Source organism: Salvelinus fontinalis, chromosome 40, assembly GCF_029448725.1.
Source record: "Salvelinus fontinalis isolate EN_2023a chromosome 40, ASM2944872v1, whole genome shotgun sequence".
NCBI classification, from domain to species: domain Eukaryota; kingdom Metazoa; phylum Chordata; class Actinopteri; order Salmoniformes; family Salmonidae; genus Salvelinus; species Salvelinus fontinalis.
In genome coordinates this window covers 10,295,138-10,313,172 of record NC_074704.1, presented here as the reverse complement: position 1 = coordinate 10,313,172, position 18,035 = coordinate 10,295,138, and the positions used below count along the sequence as shown (strand labels likewise).

The 18,035-nt window shown below is 45.3% G+C and overlaps 1 protein-coding gene across 2 annotated transcripts; it reads right to left on the bottom strand.

The window, feature by feature from the left end:
* Positions 1-2,360: 2,360 nt before the first annotated feature.
* LOC129839751 (uncharacterized) lies at positions 2,361-5,360 on the bottom strand. 2 transcript variants are annotated; one of them, XM_055907381.1, is made up of 4 exons: positions 5,271-5,360; positions 5,125-5,177; positions 2,635-5,037; positions 2,361-2,554 (listed from the first exon to the last, which is right to left on the bottom strand). In XM_055907381.1, the coding sequence occupies exons 3-4, from the start codon at positions 3,855-3,857 to the stop codon at positions 2,545-2,547; spliced, it is 1,233 nt and encodes a 410-aa protein (XP_055763356.1). In that variant the 5' UTR covers positions 3,858-5,037; positions 5,125-5,177; positions 5,271-5,360; the 3' UTR covers positions 2,361-2,544. The 2 variants fall into 2 exon arrangements, with proteins under 2 accessions (XP_055763356.1, XP_055763355.1); XM_055907380.1 differs by lacking the exon at positions 2,361-2,554 and having other exon boundaries at positions 3,768-5,037.
* Positions 5,361-18,035: the final 12,675 nt, after the last annotated feature.

Below are 18,035 nucleotides of genomic sequence, written 5' to 3'. Positions count from 1 at the left end.
TGACGCTTAAAGTTAGTGAGGGAGATATAAGTCTCCAACTTCAGTGATTTTTGCAATTCGTTCCAGTCATTGGCAGCAGAGAACTGGAAGGAAAGGCGGCCAAAGGAGGTGTTGGCTTTGGGGATGACCAGTGAAATATACCTGCTGGAGCACATGCTAGGGGTGGGTGTTGCTACGGTGACCAGTGAGTTGAGATAAGGCGGAGCTATACCTAGCAAAGACTTATCGATGACCAGGAGCCAGTGGGTTTGGCGACGAATATGTAGCGAGGACCAGCCAATGAGAGCATACAGGTCGCAGTGGTGGGTAGTATATGGGGCTTTGGTGACAAAACGAATGGCACTGTGATAGACTGCATCCAATTTGCTGAGTAGTGTTGGAGGCTATTTTGTAAATGACATCACCGAAGTCAAGGATCGGTAGGATAGTCAGGTTTACGAGGGTTGACGTTCCGTTGTCTGTTTGGGAATATCTCTGTTTATTGATAGGTTAAACCGTTCCAGGCATTGTAAAGATCAAGTACACTGAATCCATTTTTTAAGACCCTGTGGTACGATAAATGGACTTGCAGGAGGAATGAGCTATAGGTTAACCCTTTATGTATGTTGGCACAACTACCTCCATTAGTTTGTATGGGTTACCTTCAGATGAGTCCGTGAAACTTGTTGTGGTCGTAGAGCAAAACGGAACCATGTTCGTGAGTCTCCCCTTTCCATAGTGGTCATAATAGTTTGTAGGCCAAACTGTTCAGACGCCACAGATGCTTTCGTGAGAAGATGGATTTCTGTTATGTCACAGGGTCTGACAAAATCCGCTGTAGCTCGGCCCCCGTACACCAGATGCGGAAGGGCGACATGGGCAGGCAGATAAAGTGGATTAAGATGCAGCCCATGCAAAAACCTGATTTCTAACTAAAATGTATAATTTTTTTGTTGTTTCCTATATTGATTCACATGAGCGTCAATAGATTTTTAAATATGTGCCATCACCTAGATTTTGGACAAACTTCAAAACTTTGCCATTTATAAAAAGGTGTTATTCAATGTGTTACTGTGGGCTATAGTAGCAAAGGCAAAATTCAATATTTTATCAAAACATTATGATTAAATATTTATACCTAAAGTGTCCCAAAACATCTTACAGCTAATTGATCATGGTTTGAACATTTAAAACAATTCCTTATGTTAGCTTAGTACTCTCCCTAAGGCTCAGACTCAGGTTGAAGAGTACGTCTGGATTGTCAACACTGTGTACAATGCATGCCTACATAAATACATCTAAAGTGCACTACATGACCAAAATTATGTGGACACCAGATTGTTGAACATCTCATTTCAAAATCATGGGCATTAATATAGAGTTGGTTCCCCCCCATTGCAGTTCTAAAAGCCTCCACTCTTCTGGGAAGGCGATCCACTAGATGTTTGAACATTGCTGCGGGGACTTCCTTCCATTCAGCATTAATGAGGTCAGAAACTGATGTTGGTTGATTAGACCTGGCTCGCAGTCGGCGTTCCAATTCATCCCACAGGTGTTTGTTACGGTTGAGGTCAAAGCTCTTCGCAGGCCCATCAATTCTTCCACACCAATCTCAAACCATTTCTTTATGGTGGTGAAACAGCAAAGGGCCTTCCCCAAACTGTTTCCACAGTTGGAACCACAGAATTGTCTAGAATGTTATTGTACGCTGTAGCATTAAGATTTCCCGTCATTGGAACTAAGCAGTTTTGCCCAAGCCATCAAACAGCCCCAGACCATTATTTCGCCACCAAACTTTATTTGGCACTATTCAGTCGGGCAGTTAGCGTTCTCCTAGCATCCGCAAAACCCAGAATCGTCCTGCACGATGGAGTGATCAGTCTCTCCAGAGAACTCACTTCCATTGCACTAGAGTCCAATGGCAGTGAGCTTTACACAAAGTGTTGTAACCGAGGACAGACGATTACACGCTACAGCACTGTTCTGAGAGGCCACACAAACTATCACATTAACAGGACTTATTTGACAAACTGACTTGGAAAAGTGTCATCCAATGACTGTGCCACGTTGAAAGTCACTGAGCTCTTCAGTAAGGCTGCATGCATGGCTGTGTGCTCTATTTTATACGCTGGCGAGGCCAAAATAGCCGAATCCAGTCATTTGAAGGGTTGTCAACATCTAAAATATGACCATGAGGAAGGTCTGACATTACCCACTTAACATTAATGTAGAGCCAATCTTTTAATTTGAACAACCAGTAGCAAATGTAAAAACCAGATATTTGAAAACTGAGCCACATTCCCTTTTACTACAAACTGCACTGGCAACCCACATAATCTGTTTGAAGTCAGCAAGCACAGTGGGCACAGGAGAACCCTCAGTATTTTAATGACACATTTTTATTGATTCAATCATTCAAGAGTAGCAAGAGACCCAGCAACTTCCTGGTCAAAACAAAAGCATGACTAAAACCTGAAAGAAATTTCAACAGTGTCAGCAACAGAATCTTATTTCATTTTTGACATTAAACGTCTCACCATCAGCTTCTAAAGGATGAATCCACCATTAGATTTTCCTGTTGGCAGGCACATGGTTAGTACAAAGGACTTCAAATTCAGAAAGCAAAGTTAAGATCAAATTAAAGTTGTATGTTACCTTGTATGATCCTTTACCAGTGGTGGGTATGTGCTTGGTTCAAATATGCCAACATCACTGCCATTGGGATTATTTCCACTGTCAACAGGCATAGACTCCCTAGGAGTGTAGCAGGTTTGGGAGAAGACAGTTCTCCCATTCTCGTAGTGTGATTTGGAAGTGTAGGAATAGATTGGGATGACACCCGACTGTTCAACGATGCTGGCCTGAGAGCTACCAGAGGCACCATCTTCAGTGCTTTTGTAGTGCTTCTGCTGAGACATTGGGGCCAGTTGCTTCTGGGGCATTTGAGCTACATGCCATAATTGCTGAGGCATGGGGGTCAGTTGCTGCTGTAGCATGGCAGTGTGTTGCTTCCGCTGCTGGGACATTTGAGCTGGATACCTCACTTGCTGGAGTATGGTGGCCGGTTCGTTCTGCTGCGATTCAGCAACCGGTTGCTTCTGCGGTATTAGAGCTGGATGCCACTCTTGCTGAGGCATGCCGGTCAGTTGCTTCTGTGGTACACTCATGGAGGCCAGTTGCTGCCGGGATATTTGAGCTGGATACCACACTTGCTGGGGTACAGCGGTTGGTTGCTCCTGCGGTGGAGGCGTGGAGGCCGGTTGCTTCTGCTGCTGGGGAAATTGAGCTGGATGCCACAGTTGTTGGGGTATGGCAGTCAGTCCCTTCTGCGGTAGATGCATAGGGGCTGGTTGCTTCTGCTCCTGGGGAAATTGATCTGGACGCCACACTTCCTGAGGTAGCTGGGGCATGGCGGTCGGTTCAATTTTCTGCTGAGGTTCAGTAGCTGGTTGCTTTTGCTGCCGAGGCATTTGAGCTGGATGCCACACTTGCGGGGGCATGGTGGCCAGTTGTTTCTGCTGCTTGGGCATTTGAGCTGGATACCATCCTTGCTGGGGTATGGCGGTCAGTTCCTTCTGCGGTAAAGGCATTGGGGCTGGTTGCTTCTGCTCCTGGGGAAATTGAGCTGAATGCCACACTTCCTGAGGTAGCTGGGGCATGGCGGTTGGTTCAATTTGCTGCTTAAGTTCAGCTGCCGGTTGCTTCCGCAGCTGGGGCTTTTGAGCTGAATACCACGCTTGCTGGGGCATGGCGGTCGGTTGCTGCTGGGGTATGGTGGCCGGTTTCTGTTGCTGCTGGGGCATTTTCACTGGATGCAAAGCTTGCTGCGTTATGGTGGCCAGTTCCTTCTGCTGCTGAGGTTCAGCTGCTGGGGACATTGAGCTGGAGTCCACACTTGCTGGAACAAGGCAGTAGGTTGCTTCTGGGGCATTTGAGCTGGAGACCACACTTGCTGGGGCTTGGCGGTCGGTTGTTTCTGCTGCTGAGGTTTAGCGGTTGTTTGCTTCTGGGGCATTTGAGCAGGATGCCACTCTTGCTGGGGCATGGCGGTCAGTTCCTTCTGCCGCCGAGTTGCAGCGGCTTGTTGCTTCTGTACCATTTTAGCTGGATACCACACGTCATGAGGCTGCTTGGGAATGGGGGCCGGTCGCCACACTTGCTGAAGCATGGCAGCCGGTTGCTTATGCTGCTGGGGCATTTGAGTGGATTTCAACAGTTGTGGTGGAATGGCGGTCAGTTCCTTCTGCAGTTGACGCATAGGGACTGGTTGCTCCTGAGGAAATTGAGCTGGATGCCACACTTGATGAGGCTGGGGCATGGCGGTCAGTTCAATCTGCTGCAGAGGTTCAGCGGCCGGTTGCTTCCGCTGCTGGGGCTTTTGAGCTGGATACCACACTTGCTGGGGCATGGCAGTAAGTTGCTTTAGCAGCATTTGAGCTGGATGCAACACTTGCTGAGGTTGCTGGGTTATGGCGGCCGGTTCCTTCTGCTGCTGAGGTTCAGTAGCTGGTTGCTTTTGCTGCTGGGGCAATTGAGCTGGATGCCACACTTGCTGGTACATGATGGCTGGCTGCTTCTGCGGTGGAGGCATTGGGGCTGGTTGCTTCTGCTGCATTTGAGCTGGATACCATGTTTGCTGGGGCATAGCTATTGGTTGTTTATGCGGTTTAGGCATTGGAGCCGTTTGCTTCTGGGGTATTGAGTCCTGATCCTTCTGATGCTGAAGTTCAGTAGCTGGTTGTTTCTGGGGCATTTGAGCTGGATACAACACTGCTTGAGAATGCTTAGGATAACTGGCCGGTAGAGTCTGCTCTTGGGTCATGGTGGCCGGTTGCTTTTCCTGCAGAGGCATTTGCGCTGGATACAACATTTTCTGACGTGCCTGGGGCATGGAGGCCAGTTGCTTTTGTAGGATGGCGACTTGATGTTTCTGTTGTACTTCGGTCAGTTGCACTTGCAATGGAGCTGTTGGAGAATTGTAATTACCATATCCTTTAAACCTAAGTGAGCCTGCATAGAGCCATGCTGCATCAGAACCTGGTGCAGTACTCCCATCACCTAGGTTAGAAGAAAGTAAGTAAAATGCCATTATTTGAAGTTATCAGAACCACAACTGTTATTTGAAATTAATGTGTAGAAACTCACTTGATGTAGAACATGTTATCCCACCAATTAGCAGGCAACAAAGCCAAGAAACTCTTTAAAACAAAGAAAGTCTGTTAGAAACATAGCTACCTGGAACACCTGAAGGACAAGGGAAACAAACGAGATTAATACTTTTAAAAACCTACCTGAAAGCGATTCCAATCATCACTGCCATGTTGCACCTCAAAACCTCCCCAGTAATCAGAACTAATGGCCGGTATAAGCTCTAGCAAAATATCCCTTTTGCTGTATCTGGCAGGCTTTTTGGTTGCTCCATTTAAACAAATCCCAGACCCTTCTAATGTCATTGGCTAATTAAGGACAGCTGTAAGCTCCTGAACTACATTTGATTCCTAATTCCAAATTGACCCCTAAGTGTCTGTGGGAGTGTCTGTGGGTTTTCGTTCCTTCCTTGTACTTGATTGCTGAATTAAGGCACTAATTACTCCCCTCACCTACAGTAGTTGTCTAGGTCTTAATTGAAAGGAAAAAACAAAAACCTACAGACACTACGCCCTCCATGGAATGAGTTTGACACCCCCGGCTCTAAAGTAGGAAACACATTTTGTCTTGGCACTTGTCACGTTCTGACCATAGTTCTTGTGTGTTTTGCTTGTTTTAGTATTGGCCAGGACGTGAGCTGGGTGGGCATTCTATGTTGTTTGTCTAGTTTGTCTGTTTCTATGTTTGGCCTAATATGGTTCTCAATCAGAGGCAGGTGTTTTGTGTTGTCTCTGATTGGGAATCATATATAGGTGGCTTGTTCTGTGTTGGGGTTTGTTGGTGGTTGTTTCCTGTCTTTGTGTTTTCGCTGCACCAGATAGGGCTGTATTGGTTTGCCACATTTTGTAAAGTGTTCACTGTTTATCGTTTTATTAAACATGTTGAGCACTGGGTACGCTGCGCGTTTGTCCGATCCCTGTTACACCCTCTCTCCTCGTGAAGAGAGGGAAGGCTGCCGTTACAGCACTTCATTGATCGTTTTAAATTATTGCTTGTACAAATTTCACTTGGTTCATTTGAAGATTAGAGACAAAATGAGCAGTTTGGGACCATTATTTTACACATGCCTTCTTTTAAACACTGCGTTTCATTCAGCATAGCAACAGTAGATGGTTAACATGTTTCAGTTGCACATAGTGCAACATCTTGGACAAGTTCTGAATTCAGACAGACGCCAATTAAACACTCACATTATGCAAACACATCACACACATATGCTTTCATGATCTGAGTCTTTCATTTTTCAGAGGCAAACATATAGTAGGGCTTGTTTGAGTGGTAGGGCTAAAGCAACTGACTGTAGACCAAAGTCAAATCAAATTTTATTTGTCACATACACATGGTTAGAAGATGTTAATGCGAGTGTAGCGAAATGCTTGTGCTTCTAGTTCCGACAATGCAGTAATAACCAACGAGTAATCTAACCTAACAATTCCACAACTACTACCTTATACACACACAAGTGTAAAGGGATAAAGAATATGTACATAAAGATATATGAATGAGTGATGGTACAGAACGGCATAGGCAAGATGCAGTAGATGGTAGAGTACAGTATATACATATGAGATGAGTAATGTAGGGTATGTAAACATAAAGTGGCATAGTTTAAAGTGGCTAGTGATACATGTATTACATAAAGATGGCAAGATGCAGTAGATGATATAGAGTACAGTATATACATATACATATGAGATGAGTAATGTAGGATATGAAAACATATTAAGTGGTATTGTTTATAAAAGTGGCTACTAAATGTTAGTGGTGGCTGTTTAACAGTCTGATGGCCTTGAGATAGAAGCTGTTTTTCAGTCTCTCGGTCCCTGCTTTGATGCACCTGTACTGACCTCGCCTTCTGGATGATAGCGGGGTGAACAGGCAGTGGCTCGGGTGGTTGTTGTCCTTGATGATCTTTATGGCCTTCCTGTGACATCGGGTGGTGTAGGTGTCCTGGAGGGCAGGTAGTTTGCCCCCGGTGATGCGTTGTGCAGATCTCACTACCCTCTGGAGAGCCTTACGGTTGTGGGCGGAGCAGCTGCCGTACCAGGCAGTGATACAGCCCGACAGGATGCTCTCGATTGTGTATCTGTAGAAGTTTGTGAGTGCTTTTGGTGACAAGCCGAATTTCTTCAGCCTCCTGAGGTTGAAGAGGCGCTGCTGCCTTCTTCACAACACTTCACAACACTTTGGCTGGACCAATTCAGTTTGTCTGTGATGTGTACGCCGAGGAACTTAAAACTTACTACCCTCTCCACTACTGTCCCGTCGATGTGGATAGGGGGGTGCTCCCTCTGCTGTTTCCTGAAGTCCACAATCATCTCCTTTGTTTTGTTGACGTTGAGTGTGAGGTTATTTTCCTGACACCACACTCCGAGGGCCCTCACCTCCTCCCTGTAGGCTGTCTCGTCGTTGTTGGTAATCAAGCCTACCACTGTAGTGTCGTCCGCAAACTTGATGATTGGCTGTACACTATGTATTTTTCAGAAATGTTTTATGATGAGTATTTAGTTATTTGGCGTTGGTGTCTGTAATTTTTCTGTCTGCTTTCGGTGCAATTTCTGACTGTAGCTGCAATGTAAACTATGATTTATACCTGAAATATGCACATTTTTCTAACAAAACATATGCTATACAATAAATATGTTATCAGACTGTCATCTGATGAAGTTGTTTCTTGGTTAGTGGCTATTTATATCTTTATTTGGTCGAATTTGTGATAGCTACTGATGGAGTAAAAAACTGATGGAGTAAAAAAAGTGGTGTCTTTTGCTAACGTGGTTAGCTAATAGATTTACAAATTGTGTCTTCCCTGTAAAACATTTAAAAAATCGGACATGTTGGCTTGATTCACAAGATGTGTACCTTTCATATGCTGTATTGGACTTGTTAATGTGTGAAAGTTAAATATTTAAAAAAAATATCTTTTGAATTTCGCGCCCTGCACTTTGAGCTGGCTGTTGTCATAAGTGTACCGACGTCGGGCTTGCAGCCCAAAGAAGTTTTAACTTTGCTTTCTGAATTTGAAGTCCTTTGTACTAACCATGTATCTGCCAACAGGAAAATCTAATGGTGGATTCATCCTTTAGAAGCTGATGGTGAGACGTTTAATGTCAAATTGATGAAATAAGATTCTGTTGCTGACACTGTTTAAATTTCTTTCAGGTTTTAGTCATGCTTTTGTTTTGACCAGGACGTTGTCGGTGCTCTTGCTACTCTTGCATGTTTTAATCAATAAAAATGTGTCATTGAAATACTGAGGGTTCTCCTGTGCCTACTGTGCTTGCTGATTTCAAACAGATGTGGGTTGCCAGTGCAGTTGGTAGTAAAAGGGAATGTGGCTCAGTTTTCAAATATTTACATTTGCTACTGGTTTTTCAAAGATTGGCTGTAGTGTTGCGAAATGTCAATCTTCCTCATGGTCATATTTTATGGATGTTGACAACCCTTCAAATGACTGGATTTGGCTATTTTGGCCTCGCCAGCGTATAGAATCGAGCACACAGCCATGCACGCAGCCTTACTGAAGAGCTCAGTGACTTTCAACGTGGCACAGTCATAGGATGTGTAACGGCTGTCCTCGCTGACAGAAGGAGAGGACCAAAACGCAGAGTGGTTAGTGTTCATTATTTAATGAAATTCAACAAAACACTTCAAAATACAAAACAACCAACAAACGTGACAAAACCGAAATCAGTCCTGTGTGGCACAAACACTGACACAGGAACAAACACCCACGTGAACCCCGGCTGCCTAAGTATGATTCTCAATTTAGGGACAACAATTGACAGCTGCCTTTGATTGAGAATCATACCGAACGCACAAAACCCCAACATAGAAAACAACACATAGACAACCCACCCAACTCACGCCCTGACCATACTAAATAAATACAAAACAAGAGAAAACAGGTCAGGAACGTGACAGGATGACACTTTTCCAAGTCAGTTTGTCAAATAAGTCCTGTTATTGTGATAGGCGACACAAACTCTCAGAACAGTGCTGTAGCGCGTAATCGTCTGTCCTTGGTTACAACACTTGGTATAAAGCTCGCTGCCATTGGACTCTAGCGCAATGGAAGTGAGTTCTCTGGAGAGACTGATCACTCCATCGGGCAGGACGAATCTGGGTTTTGCGGATGCTGCCCGACTGCATAGTGCCAAATAAAGTTTGCTGGAGGAATAATGGTCTGGGGCTGTTTTTGATGTGGCTTGGGCAAAACCGCTTAGTTCCAGTGACGGGAAATATTAACGCTACATCGTACAATAACATTCTAGACAATTCTGTGGTTCCAACTGTGGCAACAGTTTTGGGGGAGGCCCTTTGCTGTTTCAGCATGACAATGCCCCTGTGCACAACGCAAGGTCCATACAGAAATGGTTTGAGATTGGTGTGGAAGAATTGATGGGCCTGCAAAGAGCCTTGACCTCAACCCTATCGAACACCTTTGGGAAGAATTGGAACGCCGACTGCGAGTCAGGTATAATCAATCAACATCAGTTTCTGACCTCATTAATGCTGAATGGAAGGAAGTCCCCGCAGCAATGTTCAAACATCTAGTGGATCGCCTTCCCAGAAGAGTGGAGGCTTTTAGAACTGCAATGGGGGGGAACCAACTCTATATTAATGCCCATGATTTTGAAATGAGATGTTCAACAAGCTGATGTCTATAACTTTGGTCATGTAGTGCACTTTAGATGTAGTTATGTAGGCATGCATTGTACACAGTGTTGAAAATCCAGACTTATTCTTCAATGTCAGTCTGAGCCTTAGGGAGAGTACTAAGCTAACATAAGGAATTGTTTTAAATGTTCAAACCATGATCAATTAGCTGTATGAATTTTTGAGACACTCTAGGTATCAACATTTAATCACAATGTTTTGATAAAATATAGAATTTTGCCTTTGCTACTATAGCCCACAGTAACAAATTGAATAACACCTTTTTATAAATGGCAAAGTTTTGAAGTTTGTCCAAAATCTAGGTGATGGCACATATTTAACCCTTTATGTATGTTGGCACAACTACCTCCATACTTCCATTAGTTTGTATGGGTTACCTTCAGATGAGTCCGTGAAACTTGTTGTGGTCGTAGAGCAAAACGGAACCATGTTCGTGAGTCTCCCCTTTCCATAGTGGTCATAATAGTTTGTAGGCCAAACTGTTCAGACGCCACAAATGCTTTCGTGAGAAGATGGATTTCTGTTATGTCACATGGTCTGACAAAATCCGCTGTAGCTTGGCCCCTGTACACCAGATGCGGAAGGGCGACATGGGCAGACGGATAAAGTGGATTAAGATGCAGCCCATGCAAAAACCTGATTTCCAACTTAAATGTATAATTTTTTTTGTTGTTTCCTATATTGATTCACATGAGCGTCAATAGATTTTTAACCTATAGCTCATTCCTCCTGCAAGTCAATTTATCGTACCACAGGGTCTTAAAAAATGGATTCAGTGTACTTGATTTTTACAATGCCTGGAACGGTTTAACTTATCAATAAACAAAGATATTCCCAAACAGACAACAGAACGTCAACAAAGCCTCCTTCACTCTACTCAGCAAATTGGATGCAGTCTATCACAGTGCCATCTGTTTTGTCACCAAAGCCCCATATACTACCCACCACTGCGACCTGTATGCTCTCGTTGGCTTGTCCTCGCTACATATTCGTCGCCAAACCCACTGGCTCCAGGTCATCTATAAGGCGGAGCTATACCTAGCGAAGACTTATCTCAACTCACTGGTCACTGTAGCATCACCCACCTCTAGCACGCGCTCAAGCAGGTATATTTCACTGGTCATCCCCAAAGCCAACACCTCTTTGGCCACCTTTCCTTCCAGTTCTCTGCTGCCAATGACTGGAACGAATTGCTAAAATCACTGAAGTTGGAGACTTATGTCTCCCTCACTAACTTTAAGCGTCAGCTGTCAGAGCAGCTTACCAATCGCTGCAGCTATACACAGCCCATCTGTAAATAGCCCATCCAACCAACTACCTACCTCATCCCCATATTTGTTTTTGTTTTTCTGCTCTTTTGCACACCAGTATTTCAACTTGCACATCCTCATCTGGACATATATCACTCCAGTGTAAATTGCTAAATTGTAACTACTTTGCCACTATTGGCCTATTTATTGCCGTACCTCCTTACTTCATTTGCACACACTGTATACAGATTTTTCTATTGTGTTATTGACTGTACGTTTGTTTATCCCATGTGTATCTGTGTGGTTGTTTTTGTCGCACTGCTTTGCTTTATCTTGGCCAGGTCGCAGTTGTAAATGAGAACTTGTTCTCAACTGGCCTAACTGGTTAAATAAAGGTAAAATAAAAAAAATAAGAACAAGTACATTTTTCTAAACCAAGTTTTGTTTGGTGAAATCATCTAACTGCATAGTATGAGAACTCAGACCTTAAATGGATCCATCCAGTTCCAATGATGAAGCCGGCAAGGCACTAGCAGGGAAGCTTAGCTAGCATAATGTGTCACATGGAACTCATTCACAAACATTGACACAAATGAACACATTTGCCTGCTGTAGTCGACTGCCTGTTTGGCTAAAGACTGACACGGGACGAAATTGTATATGCATTCAATGGTCTGCTTTTATGTAACATATGTAAATTCTGTGTTGTCAGACAATCTCTTGTCTACCATGCAGTAGCACTCAAATTTGGACACACCTACTCATTCAAGGGTTTTCTTTATTTTTACTATTTTCTACATTGTAGAATAATAGTGAAGACATCAAAACTATGAAATAACACATATGTGACCCGATTCAGGAAACTAGGCGTATGTCGCAAGTCACGACTTCATAGGAGAGCCGTTTGAACGTTAAAATCAAAATGCGTTTTTTGGCAGAAATTCCTTCTCGAACTTGTGAACTTTCATGTGCCTTAATAACAAACATGTATGCCATCTGTAAATACAAATACAATTGTTAAATTATGAGCCTTGCTGGTTAAGCAACAGTAAAAGTAAGCAAACTTCTCACCAGCCATGATTGTCTGAGATAATGAGTGGGCTGGACATGCAGAGACAGGAGTTCGGATTGGTCTGCCATATTGAAGTTGTCTGTCTATTTGAGCTCCTCAGTCTGTTTTGGTAATCCTGTCGAACACCGCTTTAAAAAAAAAGTTTTGTATAGTGGAGCTGCATAAGTGTTGCTCTCCGTTTTCTGGAGAAGATTCGTGGAATTAGAGTATGATAGCTAAAGAGATGGAGAAAACACCTGTCTCCGGATTACATCTTCAAACCGTGCAACCGTAGTATGGCATTCCTGACAGGGAGACACGTCCATGATGCATGTTTATAGTCTAGCACTAGCTAGCTACATTTTCAGATATGACACATTTCTAATTTTGACAAAGTGGTTTCATTTCAAGCTAAAGTGTACTGTTAGCTGGCTGGTTCCCTAGCTGACGTTATTATTTGTTTCCCAGAGCCGTTTGCTTTTCTAGTTAGAGCCTAATGTTAGCTAGCTAACATGGGACCTAGTTGGTTAGCTCCCAGCACTGTGGCATTGTTGCCACTTTGTTCATTGTTGTTTAACTAGCTAACGTTAGCTAACACTACGTGACGTGTGTACGACACCCGTTGAATATGGCCGGTGTCAGTAAACGTCTGCAAGAAAGCGTCATGAAATTGTTTTCAGCAGAACTGGTTAGGCTGTTTTCATGTTATCCAGAGGGAAACAAATCATCGGCCAGAGCGTCAAGTGTGTGCTCTGAAAGCGAAACAAGATGGGTGGGGCTAAAGCTTATTAAGAGGGTGTGAACAATGCTGAATGGGTGTAGACAAAGAAGAGCCCTAAACTAGATACCCAAACATTCAAAGGTGATTTTCTCAAAAGTGAGATTAAAAGCCAACTTTCAAAGCAGAAGTACTTTCCCATTGTTGCTCAAATGCCGTGTATGATATACCATGTTGTAGCTCTGAGTCTCTACTTTTAGCAGATGTAAAAAAACACCATTTCACATTTTACTACATAAGACCGAATCCAGGTGGTGAGTCACATATGGAATCATGTAGTAACCAAAACAAGACAAACCCCCGTAGGTGAACGGATGATCTCCACATGTCTGGTTTCCACCATGAAGCATGGAGGATGAGGTGTGATGGTGCTTTGCTGGTGACACGGTCTGTGATATATTTAGAATTCAAGGTACACTGGCTACCACAACATTCTGTAGCTATACGCCATCCCATCTGGTTTGCGCTTAGTGGGACTATCGTTTGTTTTTCAATAGGACAATGACACAACACACCTCCAGACTGTGTAAGGTCTATTTGACCAAGAAGGAGAGTGATGGAGTGCTGCATCAGATGACCTGGCCTCCATAATCACCCGACCTCAACCCAATTGAGATGGTTTGGCATGAGTTGGACCATAGAGTGAAGGAAAAGCAGCCAACAAGTGCTCAGCAAATGTGGGAATTCCTTCAAGACTGTTGGAAAATCATTCCAGATGAAGCTGCTTGAGAGAATGCCAAGAGTGTGCAAATCTGTAATCAAGACAAAGTGAGGCTACTTTGAAAAATCAAAAATATATTTTTGCACAACACACTTCTACCGGACCACTGAGGTTGCACCTGCAAAAGCCCCTGGCAGGATCTTAATTAGCATGAAATAAAGGTGCACTTTATTAAGCTCACCCAGTGCAATGGGTAGGTAGAGTTCACTCTTTAAAACCATTGGATTTGTCCATGATGCGCAAACCCTCCAGCACACCAGCTGAATGAAATCAAGCGCACCTAATCTCAATTGGGAAATTGGACCAATGGAAATTATGTTCAGTGGCTTGCAGATGTACCTAATTAACCAGCCAGATTAGAAGGGTCTAGGATTCCTTTGTAAGGCGCAGGAAAAAGACAATCAGATACAATATCAGGGATCTCCTGGTAAGGCTTCTGGCTACTATTAGTTCTGAATACTGAGGTTTTGATGAGAAAAATGGCTGTGAGTTTTGAAGTGACTTTGAGGTAAGTTGTATGGCTCTAGTTTGTTTCCCTTGTCTTCCATGTTTTACAGGTAGTTGTATTTAACTGACTAGGATGTTTTTATTTTTATTTAGAATTTCTTGGATTTGTTGCCTGCTAATTGGAGGGATAACCTGTTATTCTCCACCTAAAGGTGTGTTTTGTTCTGCACATTTAATTCAGTAAAAGTAACACTGTATAAATGTCCGAACTTCAAATGTTGGCATTTCACGATTTGAAACTTTCTTTTCTTTTGTAGGTAGTTATAGATATATTCCCCAAAATCAATTAAAAAGAACTGGCCACAATGCAGCGGAAGCTACCGGCTCCCGTGCCTTGGCAGGTGAAGCAGCCACCCGTAATGCCTCAGCAAGTGTCACGACTGGCCCAAATACCTTAGTTGGAGCAAGCGGATCCCGTGCCGCAGTCACCTGTAATTCCTCAGCAAGTGTCACGACTGGCCCAAATACCTTAGTTGGAGCAACCGGATCCCGTGCCGCAGCCGCAGAAGCAGTCACCCACAATGCCTCAGCAAGCATCACGACTGGCCCAAATACCTTAGCTGAAGCAACTGGCCACAATGCTTCAAGCGCTTCGACTGGCCCAAATACCTTAGGTGAAGCAGCTGGCCACAATGCTTCAAGTGTCACGACTGGCCCAAATACCTTAGCTGATGCAACTGGCCACGGTGCCTCGGCAGCGGAAGCAACTGGCCACAATGCTTCATCAAGCGTCACGACTGGCCCAAATGCCTTAGGTGAAGCAAATGGCCACGGTGCCTCGGAAGCAACTGGCCACCATGCCTCGGCAGCGGAAGCAACTGGACACAGTGCCACGCAAGCAGCCACCCATAATGCTTCATCAAGCGTCACGACTGGCACAAATGCCTTGGGTGAAGTATCCGACTTCCGTGCCTCAGCAGAAGCAGCAACCCATAATGCCTCTGCAAGTGTCACGACTGGCCCTAGAAATACCTTAGCTGAATCAACCAGCCACTTTGCCTCATCAAGTGCGGAATCTGGTTCAAATGCCTCGGCAGGAGCCACAGGCGCCCTTGCCTCGGCTGGAGCCACAGGCGCCCTTGCCTCGGCTGGAGCCACAGGCGCCCTTGCCTCGGCAGGAGCCACAGGCGCCCTTGCCTCGGCTGGAGCCACAGGCGCCCTTGCCTCGGCTGGAGCCACAGGCGCCCTTGCCTCGGCTGGAGCCACAGGCGCCCTTGCCTCGGCTGGAGCCACAGGCGCCCTTGCCTCGGCTGGAGCCACAGGCGCCCTTGCCTCGGCTGGAGCCACAGGCGCCCTTGCCTCGGCTGGAGCCACAGGCGCCCTTGCCTCGGCTGGAGCCACAGGCGCCCTTGCCTCGGCAGGAGCCACAGGCGCCCTTGCCTCGGCAGGAGCCACAGGCGCCCTTGCCTCGGCAGGAGCCACAGGCGCCCTTGCCTCGGCAGGAGCCACAGGCGCCCTTGCCTCGGCAGGAGCCACAGGCGCCCTTGCCTCGGCAGGAGCCACAGGCGCCCTTGCCTCGGCAGGAGCCACAGGCGCCCTTGCCTCGGCAGGAGCCACAGGCGCCCTTGCCTCGGCAGGAGCCACAGGCGCCCTTGCCTCGGCAGGAGCCACAGGCGCCCTTGCCTCGGCAGGAGCCACAGGCGCCCTTGCCTCGGCAGGAGCCACAGGCGCCCTTGCCTCGGCAGGAGCCACAGGCGCCCTTGCCTCGGCAGGAGCCACAGGCGCCCTTGCCTCGGCAGGAGCCACAGGCGCCCTTGCCTCGGCAGGAGCCACAGGCGCCCTTGCCTCGGCAGGAGCCACAGGCGCCCTTGCCTCGGCAGGAGCCACAGGCGCCCTTGCCTCGGCAGGAGCCACAGGCGCCCTTGCCTCGGCAGGAGCCACAGGCGCCCTTGCCTCGGCAGGAGCCACAGGCGCCCTTGCCTCGGCAGGAGCCACAGGCGCCCTTGCCTCGGCAGGAGCCACAGGCCTTGAACAGGAGGGCCAACTCCTCAAGAAACATGGATTTTAGTAGCAGTGATGTCTCTCAGGATTTTGGGTCTGACGGTGACAATGAAAGCACCCAATGTTTCAGCTCCAGCAGCGTTCAAGGCAGCATCTTTGAACAGTCAGTTCTCATCCCAATATAGTTACAAATCGGTGTATGAGAATGGCAAAACTTTCTACTCCCAAACCTGCCACACCACTGGAAGGTTATACCTTTTTGATAGCGGAGATGCTCTCAAGGACCGTAGTGACGTTGACATCTCTGAACCAAGCATATCCCCACCTGCTAAAAACTGACAACCTGCTAAAGGAACCCCACCACAAGGGAACAGCTACTGGGATGTAATGTACATTTTTTTACACTCATCTGAACTTTTGTTCTGATTTTGAAATCCTTTGTACTAATCATCTATCAACAGAATTGTCATGGTAGATTCATCCTTTGGATGACAATTCCGAGTTGTTGCTGACACTTTAAGCTTCCACTGGATGCTTTTGCATCGGCCATAGTTGCTGCTGCTCATGCTACCCTGCATTACTTGTAAAACAATAAAATATTGTACCTTTAAAAGTGCCTCCTTGTGTTTTGAAATGCTGTGTTTAATGTCTACCTTTGGCTTGCTGGTTGAGAACAGTGTTAGTTGCCAGTGCAATTTGTAGTAAAAGGGAATGTGGTTCACAGTTCCTAATCTTTTGGATTTCAAATATATAATTTATTTGTATCTTTGCTGCTGGTTGACAAATCCCAAGATTGGCTCTACGTTAAAGCCACTGACCACGTTTACATCAATATTCCGTTACTCTGAATACTGAAGTACGTATTTTGTGTTTTACAAGAACCTGAGAAAGCTTGTACCCTGGAGATGGGCTGCTGTGGCATGTAAACCTCTGAATTCTGTTTTTTGTGGTATGCACAGGCTCCGTTTCTCATCTCATGGTTGTCTGACTGTCAAACAAATCATTTTAAAGTGGGCTACCTGCTCAGTTTGATCCACCATAACTGAGCTTAACGGCTACTTTCACCCCTAATTTAGACAGGTTTCTGCTTACTTACATTAGGTAGGCCATTTGTCAACTATAGTTTAATACATGCAGCTTCTTCTGTCATAACTTGTTGCCCCAGAAGACGAAAGTAGTGCTCACAAATGTCTTACGTTGATAGAATGAATGCATTAGTAATCTTAACAGGTAACATTATTTAAGGACCAGGTAGCATGCTAGAACAGTGGAAACATTGGTCCTGTGCCAAATGTAATTCTGACAGATTTTAAGGAAATGGAAAGCTGAGAATTGTAACTTCAGTTAGTCTTGGGTGTGTATTTTGTGGATGAAATGCTGTCTGCTTACACATTACACGTGCATTCACATTTTCCCCGAGACGCTAATAAATATTTATCCACCCATGTTCCCAAGACAATGTAAAGATACATTTTTATCATTTCACTGCAACTGAAGTTAATATAAACTCTGCAAAAAATAAACGTCCTCTCACTGTCACCTGTTTATTTTCAGCAAACTTAACGTGTAAATATTTATATGAACATAAGATTCTACAACTGAGACAAACTGAACAAGTTCCATAGACATGACTAACAGAAATGGAATTATGTGTCCCTGAACAAAGGGGGAGACAAAATCAAAAGTAACAGTCAGAATCTGGTGTGGCCACCTGCTGTATTAAGTACTGCAGTGCATCTCCTCCTCATGGACTGTACCAGATTTGCCAGTTCTTGCTGTGAGATGTTACCCCACTCTTCCACCAAGGCACCTGCAAGTTCCCGGACATGTCTAGGGGGAATGCCCCTAGCCCTCACCCTCCGATCCAACAGGTCCCAGATGTGCTCAATGGGATTGAGATCCGGGCTCTTCGCCTGCCATAACAGAACACTGACATTCCTGTCTTGCAGGAAATAACAAACAGAACGAGCAGTATGGCTG

What these genes read in the sequence shown, in the direction of transcription:
- LOC129839751 (XM_055907380.1), bottom strand. Translation starts at nt 5,299, where the DNA reads ATGGCAGTGATGATTGGAATCGCTTTCAG. An exon ending in ATGATTGGAATCGCTTTCAG is followed by an intron (nt 5,178 to 5,270) that starts GTAGGTTTTTAA and finishes TTTGTTTTAAAG; the next exon opens with AGTTTCTTGGCTTTGTTGCC. An exon ending in GATAACATGTTCTACATCAA is followed by an intron (nt 5,038 to 5,124) that starts GTGAGTTTCTAC and finishes CTTCTAACCTAG; the next exon opens with GTGATGGGAGTACTGCACCA.